At 40.6% G+C, this 13,628-nt stretch overlaps 1 protein-coding gene across 5 annotated transcripts in view; it reads left to right on the top strand.

Annotated features, from left to right (window-relative positions):
• The window catches only part of DOCK10 (dedicator of cytokinesis 10), a 377,455-nt gene that overhangs the window by 144,021 nt on the left and 219,806 nt on the right, over positions 1–13,628 (top strand). Inside the window, exon 1 of one of the 5 annotated variants that reach the window (XM_068280789.1) lies at positions 3,632–3,796. The exons of the other annotated variants lie outside the window; for them this stretch is intronic. Coding sequence (XP_068136890.1) covers positions 3,668–3,796 — 129 coding nt within the window. The 5' untranslated portion in view covers positions 3,632–3,667. Of the gene's footprint in view, positions 1–3,631; positions 3,797–13,628 lie in introns of those variants that run through there. 5 annotated transcript variants of the gene reach the window in all.

Genomic DNA, 13,628 nt, shown 5'->3' with positions numbered 1-13,628 from the left:
TCGCCATACATTGTAATAGGGACATAATTTTAACGGTGTAATAACCGGGACATATGGGCAAATACAATACGTGAGTTTTAATTATGGAGGCATGTATTATTTTAAAACTATAATGGCTGAAAACTGAGAAATAATTATTTTTTCCCGTTTTTTCTTATTCTTCCTGTTAAAATGCATTTATAGCAAAGTGACTCTTAGCAAAATGTACCCCCAAAGAAAGCCTAATTGGTGGTGGAAAAAACAAGATATAGATCAGTTCATTGTGATAAGTAGTGATAAAGTTATAGGCTAATCAATGGGAGGTGAACATTGCTCAAGTGAAAACGACGGAACGTGAATGGGTTAAGCTTAAAGTGACATTTTTCAGGGAGTGTGAATCCCACACAAACATACCTCTGTGCCTTGGGCAACTTTGCCTTCGGTCAGGGATCCTTCAAAGGAGCATCATTAGAGTTAAGGTGACGCAAAAAGTTTATTTTGGATTTAGGACATTATCGTAGAAATCACAGTAGTAAAGTTAGGTGTAGAATTTGAGTTAGGTCTATGAGGAAAATGCAAGGTTAGTAAGGAGTTATAATGCTTGGCACTGGAGAATGGAAAATGTGGTGTTAGCGATAAATTGGTTGATAAGAGTAAGTCAGTCAAAGGGGTTGTGGGGTGCAGAATGGGGATAAGGAGATACTGTAACTTTTCTGAACCAACATCCAGCATGGACAACAAATGTATGGTGTCCATCAGTAAAATATTATAATAATGTATGGGCCAAGGATCCTATGTTGTGCAGATGCTCCTATCCCACAGAGAGACAATAGGAAGGGAAATAAAGAGTAGCTGTCAGGCGCTGGAGTAGTGTGGGCGCTATGCTGGCACTAACAGTGAACAAGTGCAGATGGTTGGCCCCACATCTGCGCTGCTCAGTACAACAGCTGAGAATATTATCAGTTCACGTAAAATAGAAGATCATTTTTATCTGTGTTCTGTTTCGTTATAATGAAAGTATTCTTATATTATTACCTCTTCACCTTTTATGCCATAGTTTTGCTTTCAGTTACCTTGTGCTTTGTGTAAGATATGATAGTACCTGATAAGCACAGCACACAATGACTGCAGCTCAGGTCTGGGCTATCAAACCTCATTAGCTTCTTTGCTCTTTCATCTATATACCTTACGTCAATTAGTCAACAGGAAACATTGAAGAGAAGCAGATTTCCTGTACAGTTATGCTGATGAGTCTTATACTGTCAAGGACGCTCACCATAACATGAATTTAACGCTTTTCATACCAAATGATTTATCCATTTGTTAGTGTTTTTTTTTTTATTCCTCTAAGGTAAGTCCTAAACTAGCTCTTAATAGATATCTGGACTGCAAAGCTATAGTCCACAATGAAGTGGCCTGTATAAATAGAGTACTTAAGTTGCGGTTTCTGGAAATAATAAAAGCATTTTTAAAGAGCGCCTGCAGTGTCCTCAAAAATAAATTACCTGCCTGCCTAATCTAGTAAGTCAGAATGGTTTATTAAAAAGCAAATTTGCTCGCCCTCGCCAGCCGCCTATTACCACATGTTGGGCCGCGCCAACACAGGTGGGGGTGGTCACAGAGCTACAGGCTTCTTCGGAAAAGCTTCAGGCAAAAACTGCCACAACAGTTTTGCCAATTGGAGGAGAGGGGGAGAGGGGGGCACTTTCAGGATGTTAACAATTTTTAACAGTTTAGAAATACATCAACCCTCTTACCCTCAAATGTAAAAATACAAGAAAAAACATTTCTTTGCAAGTTTTCTTTCCAAATTCTCAGTCAAGTCCATAAAATGTTTGTTTTAATGTCCTTGGCCTTCATTAGGAATTTAAAGTGAAAGCAGGCAAAATTCTCTATTAAGTGCATTGGAACTCATATTTTTGTTTTATGAATACATGTTTTTGGCCTGGCTGTGGGCATTTTGGTCTACACTGCTGGATATCTGCACAGGGATGGTATAAATGCTGGAGCTTGCTGATTAGACTTCTCTCTCTCTCTGGTTCCCAATATTCAGTATACAGTTATGTATGGTCAGCAATGCACGATCTGTAAAACAGTATACTTTAATAAGTTATTGTAAAACAAATAAACAATCTAGATCTCTTTAGGGATGTCTCATGGGAAATTTAAATAGGTCCACTGGATCTTATTTCAATTTCCCTGTGGAATTAATTCACATTTGCCACTGAGGATTCCTATTGGTTTAGTACAATGGACCAAAAGGAAGCCTTGTTGGGTGATTCAAATAGGCTACTTTCGCTTAGTGTTAAGAGCTTATGACCCTTTGAAATCCCTTGCAGTAAAACTATATCTGAAGTTGTGTCTCACTGTTTTTTTGATGTTTAAGTGTTTCAGAAAATAGGACTGAAGTTGGCTGGAAGAGCTCAGAGAAGCTCTTTTGCGTAGATATAACAACTGGAGTTTCTTAACTCTTCCTGTACTGGAAACAATATGAAACTAGCTCTCTAAGCGACATCAATAAATGAGTGACAGACAAGTGCATTGTTCTTGCACTTACCCTTCCATTGGGAGCTACTCCATCACACACCATCCCATTGTCACTCATTCCCCCTCCATTAAACAGTACTTACAGTCTGGCACCGTGTCTGCATAGAGATTGTGCCATAACAAGAACAATTGTTACAGGCAACACTGATTGTGTGTATGTATGTACCTTGTTGATATTATATAAGCTTGTAACCATGGCAATTCTAGAAGGATAGGTTATGGAATATTCAAGAATAACAGTATTCTGAGAAGCTTGAGGCCAGAGTGAATAAGCTGTGTACAGAAAACTGGAGAATAAAACTTCTGAAAGCAAGTTAGAAGACTTCTATCTCCAGCCTATCCCTTTGACATATAAGTAGTTATGTATTGGGAGAGTACCAATAAACAACAAGATCCCTGTAGGTGCACCACATACACCTCATGAACTAGTCAAATACTCAGAGATATAGTAAGAACACTGGAAACCAAAAAATTGCAAACATTACTTTTTCTTGTAATATTCCAAAAAAGTGTAGAATTTTGTGTACTTCAATCACGTAGAAAAGTACATATAATTTGTAGAAAAAGGCAACAACATTGATTTGTTTCAGGTCTGCGACCCTTCTTCGGGCCTTTAATCATACAGTGAACATCTGCACAAATGAAATACACAGTAGCATCCCATCTGGACAATCACTAAGCCAGGATAGACCACCACATAAAATATCAGGAAAGACGCCGCATGGAAGCAGGACATCCAGACCGGGTGGACATCCCTTTGACATAGACATGGTGCTTCTTTACCAAACCATCTCCTACAGTTCAGTCTACAATTGCTGCTCTCACTGCACTGTTCTCACTACCAAGGTGCATATTAAATAGCACACCTCACAGTTCCGTTTCGACTCCTTGCTACTGACAGACATATGAATGAGAAGGACATTTCAATCACATTCTCAGCAACTACTAGAATACTTTTTTTTTCATATAGATGTGACACTTTTCTTCCCTTATGAAACTGAATTCTGATTGGTAGTTGTGTGCAGTGCTTCTTCCTTTTGGTATGAGTGTGACAGACACTTCCTCTTCACAATTGGGCTGTGTTTGGTGAGCACTGTGCATAACTGTGCAACACGCAGAGGAATTCTCATGCTATCATTCTATGGAGACAGTACTTCTCAGCACAATGAGTTTGAAAGGGAAAGTCTTCAGGAGGGAACAGTGTCCAGAAGCATGGAAGAAAAGGAAGACCATGAGAAGAGTCAACCAATTTATCCCCAGGATGAGCCATGTATGTCTTCATTTCCAGTACTCTTTTCTGTAACACAACCTTATTTTGAAATGTTTAAAAATGAGGCGGTGGTGGAGGCTGGAGCAGACCATAAGGGCTCTGCAGTCCTTTGTGGCTTTTGCATTACAAATATTTTGTATCTTGACTGTGCAGTAAGCAACGTGAGTGGTTTACTTTTCTCATGCTTTTAAAAGAGTGGAAGACTGCCATTAAGTTTCTCCATTATATTACGAACTGGCCTTGTTTGGCAAAATGGTAGATTACTTGGGAGAAAAAAAACACATTTTAGGCTCATTGGCTGTACAGTATTATGGTAACTGATGGGAGGTTTTAATATTTTGTCAACCTAGAAGCCAACTATCACAGGTAGGAAAGGTACATGGACAGGGCAATCTGCCGCTGGACTTCTGGTGGTTAAGGCTTTGCTGAAACCATTGAAGAATGCTTGTTTTGTTGGCTAATGTTATTAATAAGGGAGTTGTTGTGATATGGTTATCCAAACGTGTTAACTTGGTTGTTGTTTTTTTTTGTTTGTGAGGCATTCGTTTCTGGTTCTACACGTTGTGGTGCCATTGCTGACATCATATTCCGAGTTGCTTGGTTGTCATAGTAATCCAGTGAGTTTGATTTTAAGCAAATTTGATGATTAGGTGTTCTGACTTCATTCTGACTTTTGTTGCTCTGAGTTTTTTCCCAGCCACTGACTCAAATATTTAAAGCTGAAGATACTTGGGCAACTGGCATTTCCAGCACAAGGGCATCAGTGGCAGCCTGTATCTCTAAATACAGTGGGATGCGAAAGTTTGGGCAACCTTTTTAATTGTCATGATTTTCCTGTATAAATCATTGGTTGTTACGATAAAAAATGACAGTTAAATATATCATATACGAGACACACACAGTGATATTTGAGAAGTGAAATTAAGTTTATTGGATTTACAGAAAGTGTGCAATAATTGTTTAAATAACATTAGGCAGGTGCATAAATTTGGGCACCACAAAAAAAAGAAATGAAATCAATATTTAGTAGATCCTCCTTTTGCAGAAAATACAGCCTCTAATTGCTTCCTGTAGGTTCCAATGAGAGTCTGTATTCTGGTTGAAGGTAATTTGGACTATTCCTCTTTACAAAACATCTCTAGTTCATTCAGGTTTAATGTTCGAGCATGGACAGCTCCACTTAACTCACACCACAGATTTTCAATTATATACAGGTTTGGGGACTGAGATGGCAATAATTGTTTAAACAATTATTGCACACTTTCTGTAAATCCAATAAACTTAATTTCACTTCTCAAATATCACTGTGTGTGTCTCCTATATGATATATTTAATTGACATTTTTAATTATAAAAAAGTGAATTGGATCGGGCCCATCTGTCTTTTATTTGTATGGCTGGTGAGAAGGCAGCTGATGCAAAAGTTTAGAAGATGCCTCAAGATAACTGTTCTAATCTTTGTTTCAGCAGCTAGATCCTGATTGGCGGTGGTTCTACCTTTGCTGAGGTGTTTGCATGTCTTGATAAATAACCCGTTAAATGCAGCAATCTTTCTGGTACTGATGCAATTTAACAGCAATAACTTGCTTTATATAGAATGTGTTGAGGGTGTAGATTTCACTACTTTAGTGTCTGCAGAAGTGACAGACACAGTCTTGTCTGTATAAATGTCTTCGTGTGCACATCTTGTGGTTATTAACCAGTTCCGCTTCAGTCAAAGGAGGTCTTTAATGAAGGAAGTTTGGAAGTATGGGTGATTTACAGCAGTGTTAATCACAAAGCTGCTATATAACCACCACACAGTATGTCTGCTTTACATACACAGCTGCAGAGACAAGTAGAGAGACGACGGAGTAGTACCCAGAGTAACGTATCAAGTTTCTGTCATGATCGCTGCTGCAGCAGGTATTGCTGGAAGTAGTAGTGCTGCAGCTCAGGTAGTTCTGATCTCTTTCCATGCAAGCTGCATAGCTTTGTCTGCCTTTCCCTGCTGTCAGCTTGTGACTGATTATCATTCACCTGTGTGGGAATCTGCATGTCTGCTCCCATTGGATGACCTCAGTATAAAGATCTGCTTCCTGCAGGACTCCTCGGGTTTTCATAGCTTCAGTTTAAGCCTGTCTTGCTGTCGCTTCAGCCCCCGATCGTGTTTCTTGTTCTAAAGATACTTTGCTGGTTTTGCATCATATATTGGTTCATTGCCCATATATATGCATACCAGCACGTTTATTATTTTCCTTGTATTCGTGTTACGTTGATACATCAGTGTCGCTGATATATACGTACACGAACTGTTTATATCCTGTGTTCAGCTAGTCAGTTCTAGCACGTTGATCACCCGTGCTGAGCTAGTTATCCTGTTCCTGGTCCTGTTTGTGGATTGCGTTCATCTCTGCGAGGAGATAACGAATCCTTCTGAAGTTTATAACCCTGTAAAGCTAAATTGTGTGAAAAAACATGAGCAACCTGCCTATTTTTCAGCAGTAGCCAAGAGGCATTCTTTAGCAGTATGTGGGAAAGTCTAGCGTACATCAAAGGACATTTACTTAGAATTCCAGACGACTGTCTCCTAGTGATGCACATGATGCTTTGTGGTCAATACTCATTTAATGTCAAGTATTACAATTTTTTTTTTGTACATCAAAATAAAAATCAGTCTTATCTCCTTCATAAGCCTCTTTACCCCCCCCCCCCCCCCCCACCACACACACACACACACACACACACACACACACGCGCGCACACATTGTTGTTTCCAGAACAGCTCAGGCAGAAAATGTGGGGCGCTACCACCTGCACAATACCAGCTCACATCGTCCATGACACTTACAATGATCCACTGATTGAAGCAGAAATCCATGTCATGGACAAGGGGCTGGTCCCCACATCATGTTTGAGGGAAGGGGTATACGTCCCCAGCACACACACACACACATATTTGAAGGGGAGTGGGATATGTTTGGTGAAATCTAGGAGTCCTAACTCCTCTTTAATGGGACCCCTAGATCTATCCCTTGTAGATCAATACCGTGTTTCCCCGAAAATAAGATACTGTCTTATATTAATTTACCCTTCAAAAAATGTGCTAGGGCTTATTTTCAGGAAGGTCTTATATTTTCTGGGGGTAGCCATCACCTTTAGTGTATATAGGCAGATTCCCCCTCTGCTCCCTGCTAAATAAGCCCCTGTGGCTGTCAGACTTGTGGATCCCCCTAAGCAGCAGACCCGCTCTCCCATGCCTGCTCGCTTTACAACTTCTACTGTTCCTGGTCCTGGCCCCCTCCTGCAAAAAGTCCAGATCCTCCTAAAAGAAGTCCTAAGCGGCAGACCTTCTCTCCCCCTTAACCCCCCGATCAGCCCCCGGCCGCCCGCCCGCCCGCTCGCAGGCTTGCTTTACCTTCCCGCTGCTAGCACTCATGGCCCCGTCCTGTAGAAAATCCACATCCTCCTGTTTATTGCTGGCATCATTCACACACCACAGATTAATGGTGAGGTGTGGTAAAGGCAGCTAATGTATCCAATTAGAGCGCTGCCCTATACAGGAAGCGATCTTGGTTTACTTCCTGTATAGGGCAGTGCTCTTATTGGATACATTAGCTGCCTTTACCACACGTCACCGCTAATCTGCGGTGTGTAAAGTATGCTGGCAATAAACAGGAGGATGTGGATTTTCTGCAGAACGGCACTCAGGTGAAAAAGTGAATTGCATATGGGCCTATCTATCTTAAAGAGAAACCGTAACCAAGAATTGAACTTCATCCCAATCAGTAGCTGATACCCCCTTTCCTGTGAGAAATCTTTTCCTTTTCACAAACGGATCATCAGGGGGCTCTGTATGGCTGATATTGTGGTGACACCCCTCCCACAGTGTGATGTCAGGACCATGGTTCTGACATCAGTTGTATGACGTTAGTACAGCAAGGCGTAATGGTGTCAGCACGTCACGTCCTTACTCCCCCAGACCTAGTAAAATGTGACTTTTAATCAGGTTCAGTGTCACACAGGAAACTCAATTTTATAGCATATCTGAGACCGTGGAGGTATACGGTTTCTAAACACAGGGTACCATAATTTGAAACCTTTTCACAATATGTGTTATACAGTCAATTTTCTAGTTGAGAGCTTATAATAGGTGCGATATTTCCCAAGATAAAATGACACTGATTTTATCCAGGGCTGGATTTCTAGAAAGGCCATAAAGGCCCCGGCCTTGAGCAGCTGGACATGCGTACGTATGAGTGTGCCACCGGTCAGTTGGGCGCAGGGCAAGCCGAATGGCGGCTCATCCTACTGCAGCTGAAATTCCCAGCAGCGTAAAATACTATCCCCCCTCCGAGTCGTAGCAGCTCAGGGAGGACACGTAATTCAGGGTTTGGCTATTCCCATCACCCAAATTACATCTGTGTGGTCGTGGACTATAGCATTGGAGGTATATTAGGCACTACACATCGCTGTCCTGGCGCCAAAATGACCTGCTACAGCTGGATATGGAAGAGCGGTGGCTGCATGTGGAGGAGGAGGCTGCAAATTGAAAAGATAGACTGCAAAGGGGGAGCAACACAAGAAAGAGGGGAGCTGCTGCCCAAGAAAGAGAGTTGCTGTACAAGAAAAAGAGGTGCTCACTCGAGTGCAACACAGCCATCCTCATGCACAAATGCGAACTGCAGTGTATGGGCAGCCAACAAATCTCTTTCTGATGAGATTCAGTTAGAGAGTGATCTGGCTCTTGGTTAAATCTATTCGACCATGAATCTGATGGAAAATTGAATCAGAATCATTTATCAGAATAATTTATTTCACCAAGCAGGACTGGGCCGTGCGTGGAGTTAGTATAGGATAAGACACACAATACAAATACAGCAATTTAAACACAATATGAATACTGTGTGCAGCAGTACAATCATGTCCTATCGGTTACAGCTTGTAAAGGCAGGATGATCACTGGAAAGGGAGGGGGGGGGGGGGTGAGTGACGAGAGTTCAGAGAGCTGACAGCTGAGAGGAAGAAGCTGTTCCTATGTCTTGAGGTCCTGGTGGAGATTGACCAAAACCTTTGGCCTAAAGGGAGCCAACTTAAGAAGTGGATGCCTGGGTGTGAGGGATCGATGGCAATCCTTAATGCTCTGGAGCTGTAGAGGAGGTACAGAGGCGACAGTAGTTTCCCTATGATCTTCTCTGCTGACCGGGGGGGGGGTCCTCTAGCCAGAGGGGTGAGAGGGAGGCAAAAGCAAAGTGGTCTAATGCTGCGCCCGGGGTGTGTAGGGCAGAATAAAAGAGGCCCAAAGCTGCCTATGGGAGGGGAAGAGGAAGGTCGCCCATTTAATTGTTGCCCAGGGCCCCATTGAGCTTGGAACTAGTCCTGATCACACTTATAATGTGTGATGTGACTTTTCAACACCTTTGCGTACCAATCCCTGCTTTTTAGGATGTGCAACACAACATGCATAATGAGCAAGTAGCCTAAATCTAGAATACACATTATGAATTTTGTTTCCCATAATAATATAGACTTTTGATATTCCGCTATAGTATATACCTTTAGGCTGTGCTGTTTAAAACTGCGTGTGATTTTAAGCACGCTTTTGTAACTTACTAAACAGATTTCTCTTTCAAATGGCTTGTTTCTCATTTTTGCCAAATGTTTGAATAAGCTGCAAATGTACAGTGTGAAATAAATTGTAATCCTCCATCTTTGCTAAGTGCAAAAACAGTAGTTCGGCTTATTTACTGTGATTAGAGTGACACTTCCTCTTACCAAGTATCTTCTCCAAATAACAAGATAATTAAGAACAGTAGCTCAGCATGACATTGCTAATTTCATTCATTTAATGTCTTACTAAATCTCCCTTTCCCTCACTTCGTCAGTTAACAAACTATTCATGCCGGCAATAAGCTGCATTATCTTGCCCAAACATGTTGCACACAGTAAACATGAATAGAGAGCTCACAGGGGCAGCAAAGTGTGGGGGTAAATAATCCAAGGGAAATGAATTGTCCAACCACTACAAAAACATTTATCTATGAAGATCACTAGTACAGAAAAATATAGTTAGTAAATATGATTTAACTTATATTTTGTCTAATAAAACCACAGGTGTCTGTGTCCACCTGCATCCGTGTATGATGCCGCTGTACTACACAGTCACGGGCAAGTGGGCCGCAGGTGGGCGTGTAGGGCAGCGACATTACTAGCGCTCGTTAAAGCGGTATAAAACCCTGACATAATATTCGATGAAAACATGTTTTCCTACTTTTTATATGCCATACGGTTATCATATATGCTTTTGTGCATACGTATTATTATTCATTTAGAAATTGCAAGTTCCCAAAGTACACTTTTTTTGCTCTGAGCGCTGACTTTGCATTTTATTCATTACTGCTTTATTCATCTTGTAATGTAAGCAGAAATGCTTTCTGGGTGTCTGACTGTGTTCAGGAGAGTCTGCAGTGTCAGAGAAGTGATTACTTAATTGTATCAAGTGAGGAATGTAAATACAAGATAACATTATCTCCAGTTTGGATGAGTCCAGCTTTCCCTGCAGGGAGCTTGTGAGCCCTGTGTGTAACCCTTTGAATGCTGTTCTAGTAAAAAAAAATGTTGGTAGTATATAATATGCTGTAAATAATCTATTTGAGCAATGAAGATATGCTGGGTTTCATTCCGCTTCAATAAACAAGCGGGCCCAATATCTAGTTTAACATAATAAATCTATTTAAATTACTGAATTAACTATAGGAATGTAAAAATCAACAAATCCAATAAAAAAGTAAACAGAAAATATGTATGTGTTAACCGTTTAGCAGCTACATATAGCAAAGCTACATGTGTGCTGCACAGAGATTGCTTCAGGTGCTATGGGGCCCTAGGCAAGGTAATAGATGTTGTGCCCCATTGTGGTTATTTTGGTAAGCTGAAGTGGAGAGAGGTCAGAGAAGGTGGCAGGTGGGCCCCTTGGCACTCACTAGGCCTCAGCCACCTGCTTACGTTGCCTGGTGGATGATCCTGCTCTGGCACTGCAGGACTGATTTTTTAGAATTTCAACAAGTAAATTTCATATGGTATTTTTAGCACTGATTTATTTTAAATTGCACCTATTATTTTAGCTTGTTATTTTATCCTAATTTCTGCAACTTGGAAGTGAACTGATCAAATGTTGCAGAAGAAGTGTTTGATAAGTCTATTTCCAAGCTGCAGGCATTGTAATACAATTTGCATAACATTTACATCAACCAAGAATGACCATATTTGTATCTCATGAATCCCTAGGAAACGAGTACCCAATCTAGTATGTCCATCTTCATGCTATATTTTATGTTACAAAATGCATATATCCCTAAAGGAACTCACAGTCACACAGTGAGGGTTAACGTAAAGGGATCACAAGGCGAGAGGGATATGGAGGCTGCCATATTTATTTCATTGTAAACAATGCCAGTTACCTGGCAGCCTTGCTGATCTTCTGGCATAAGTAGTTGTCTAAGTCAAAACCCTGGAACAAGCATACGGCTAATCCAGTAAAACCAGAGTCAGCTGAGCCAGAGTCAGCTTGTTCATAGTCTATGGCTAAAAATATTAGAGACAGAGGATCAGGAGGATTGCCAGGCAACTGGTATTGTTTAAAAGGAAATAAATTTGGCAACCTCCATATCCCTCTCACCTCGGGTTTCCTTTAACTGTATAGAGAGAGAACGGCACAAGTCCAGGTGGGAGAAGTGGGTGAGAGGAGCCACATTGAATAATATTTGGTACAAACAGTTGAATAAATAAACAGTGAACTAAGGGATCAACACACACCTGAAAGAAGCATGCAGCTAATCTTGTCAGATTTGTCATAGACATCTGCATGCTTGTTTAGGGTCTATTGGTTAAAGTATTAGAGGCAGAGGATCAGCAGGACAGCCAGGCAATGCGCATTATTTAAAAGAAAATAAATATATCAGCCTCCATATCCCTCTCATCTTGGGTTCCCTTTAACCAAAATGTGAATCCATGGAGATGGTAACAGAGATGGAAATTGTTATTGCCATTTGCATCTGCATCCCCTTGAAGAGACTTTCCCTTCCTGTTGTGTTGCTGGCAACAGAAAACAAAGGCAATCACTGCCATCAAAGAAAACCATTACAGATATTCAAATTCTCCACCATGCTGTCCAAATGGAAAAGATACATTTGGATGGATTTCTGGTGTAATGTGGCTGTCTATAAAGGACAGATCACATGTGATAGTTATTTACACATTGCTGGAAGTGTTACCATGGTTTTCTGGAACCTACAATGGTTTGGAAAAGTAATCCCATCTTTCCCGATCTCCACTGTTTTTTGTTTATTAATGAAATGTCTCCAAATTTAGTATAATACCAAAAAATCCAATATTGACTATAGTCTTTCTAATGATGGAAATATAAACAGTGTTAACTGAGCTGAGGGGAGCCTCCAGCTCCTTAAAGCGTTGTCCATATTCTTCTGTGACCTCCAAGATGAGTTTGTTGTGTTTTCTGGGAGTCATTTTGGTTTAATGGTGGCCATACATGGTACAATTTTTTCATCCAATCTTACCATTTCTATGTAATATAAGGGAACTGCCTAAATTATCCTTTCAATATATTCATTTAATTTACCCTTATACTACATAGAAATGGTAAGATTGGATGAAAAAATTGTACCATGTATGGCCACCATAACAAAAACTCCTGGGCAGATTTACCATTGTTTAAAGTTTTCTTAATTTGATGATTATGGTGGGTTTGCTGATCAGTAACTTCCTCTGTTTTGATAAAAGCATGGTGCTGCTTATTGTGAACTTTAGGCAACTTCACATTACTGGAAAAGTTCTTTACAAGTGTTGTTGTAGATTAAATAGTCCTGGCATCAATTTAGGTTAGGTTGTGTGGTCTTATGTTACCAGTGAAATTTGGATTGTTGGGTGATTGAGTGACAAGTACTTTTTCAGATGTGTGATATGGGCATTTTTTCCCCTTCAATACATTAAATGAATAGGGATGGAATTCACCATGGCATTTGTTCCCTAGTGGCCATCTTTCATACCACAATGCCCAGAGTGATCTTTGATCAGCTGACCGTTGGCGATCACAAACCAGCATGTCCCCATGTCAACACGAGTTTGTGTCTGCGGTTGCCATGGAGAACACCATCCCTATTGACTAACTAACCTTAGGTCACAGGCCATGCTGAATATTATTGCATGGAAGTTCAGTACTGCTAAACCAATGCTGCAGCAAATTCCAACGCTAGAAATGAACGTTTAAGCACTGTGGATTGTTTTTAGTTTGTTCTCAGGTTGCCTTTTGCATTGTTCTAAATTTTGTTGAAAATCACAAATGATTAGGTGTTATGAATAAGTAAAAGCAGATGAAGCCAGGATTGGGATGTACACTTGTTCACACCATTGCGTGCAGTGATATAAAATACTATTGGTGTTGAATAGCAGAGGACAGGAAATAGAAAACATATTGTGAGGTCCCTCATATGACCTCAGCCCAGGGCTTGACAAGCTCCTTATACACCTCAGAATGTGAGGTAGTGTGCATGAGAAATAAAAGTTACACTGTATATGGTCATTCATTGTATATATAAGGATGATACCACATGACAGGTCTATGATGCCTTGTGACGCCATTCTCATCATATTGGGTAAATTCTTCACATTGAACAAAGAAGGCATTCTGGGTTTAGAAGACATGAGAAGATATGTCAAATAGTCCACACTTTCAAATAATTCAGTTTAGCAAATACTGTCCAGGAGTAAATAAGGTATATAGGTAATACATTATGCCGAAATGTACAAAACTGGGCCTGACTACAAACAGATGTGGC

The sequence above is a fragment of the Hyperolius riggenbachi genome, chromosome 4 (genome assembly GCF_040937935.1).
Source record: "Hyperolius riggenbachi isolate aHypRig1 chromosome 4, aHypRig1.pri, whole genome shotgun sequence".
Classification (NCBI taxonomy): Eukaryota; Metazoa; Chordata; class Amphibia; order Anura; family Hyperoliidae; genus Hyperolius; species Hyperolius riggenbachi.
Note: the sequence above shows the minus strand (reverse complement) of the source record. Positions and strands in the feature narration are given on the sequence as shown.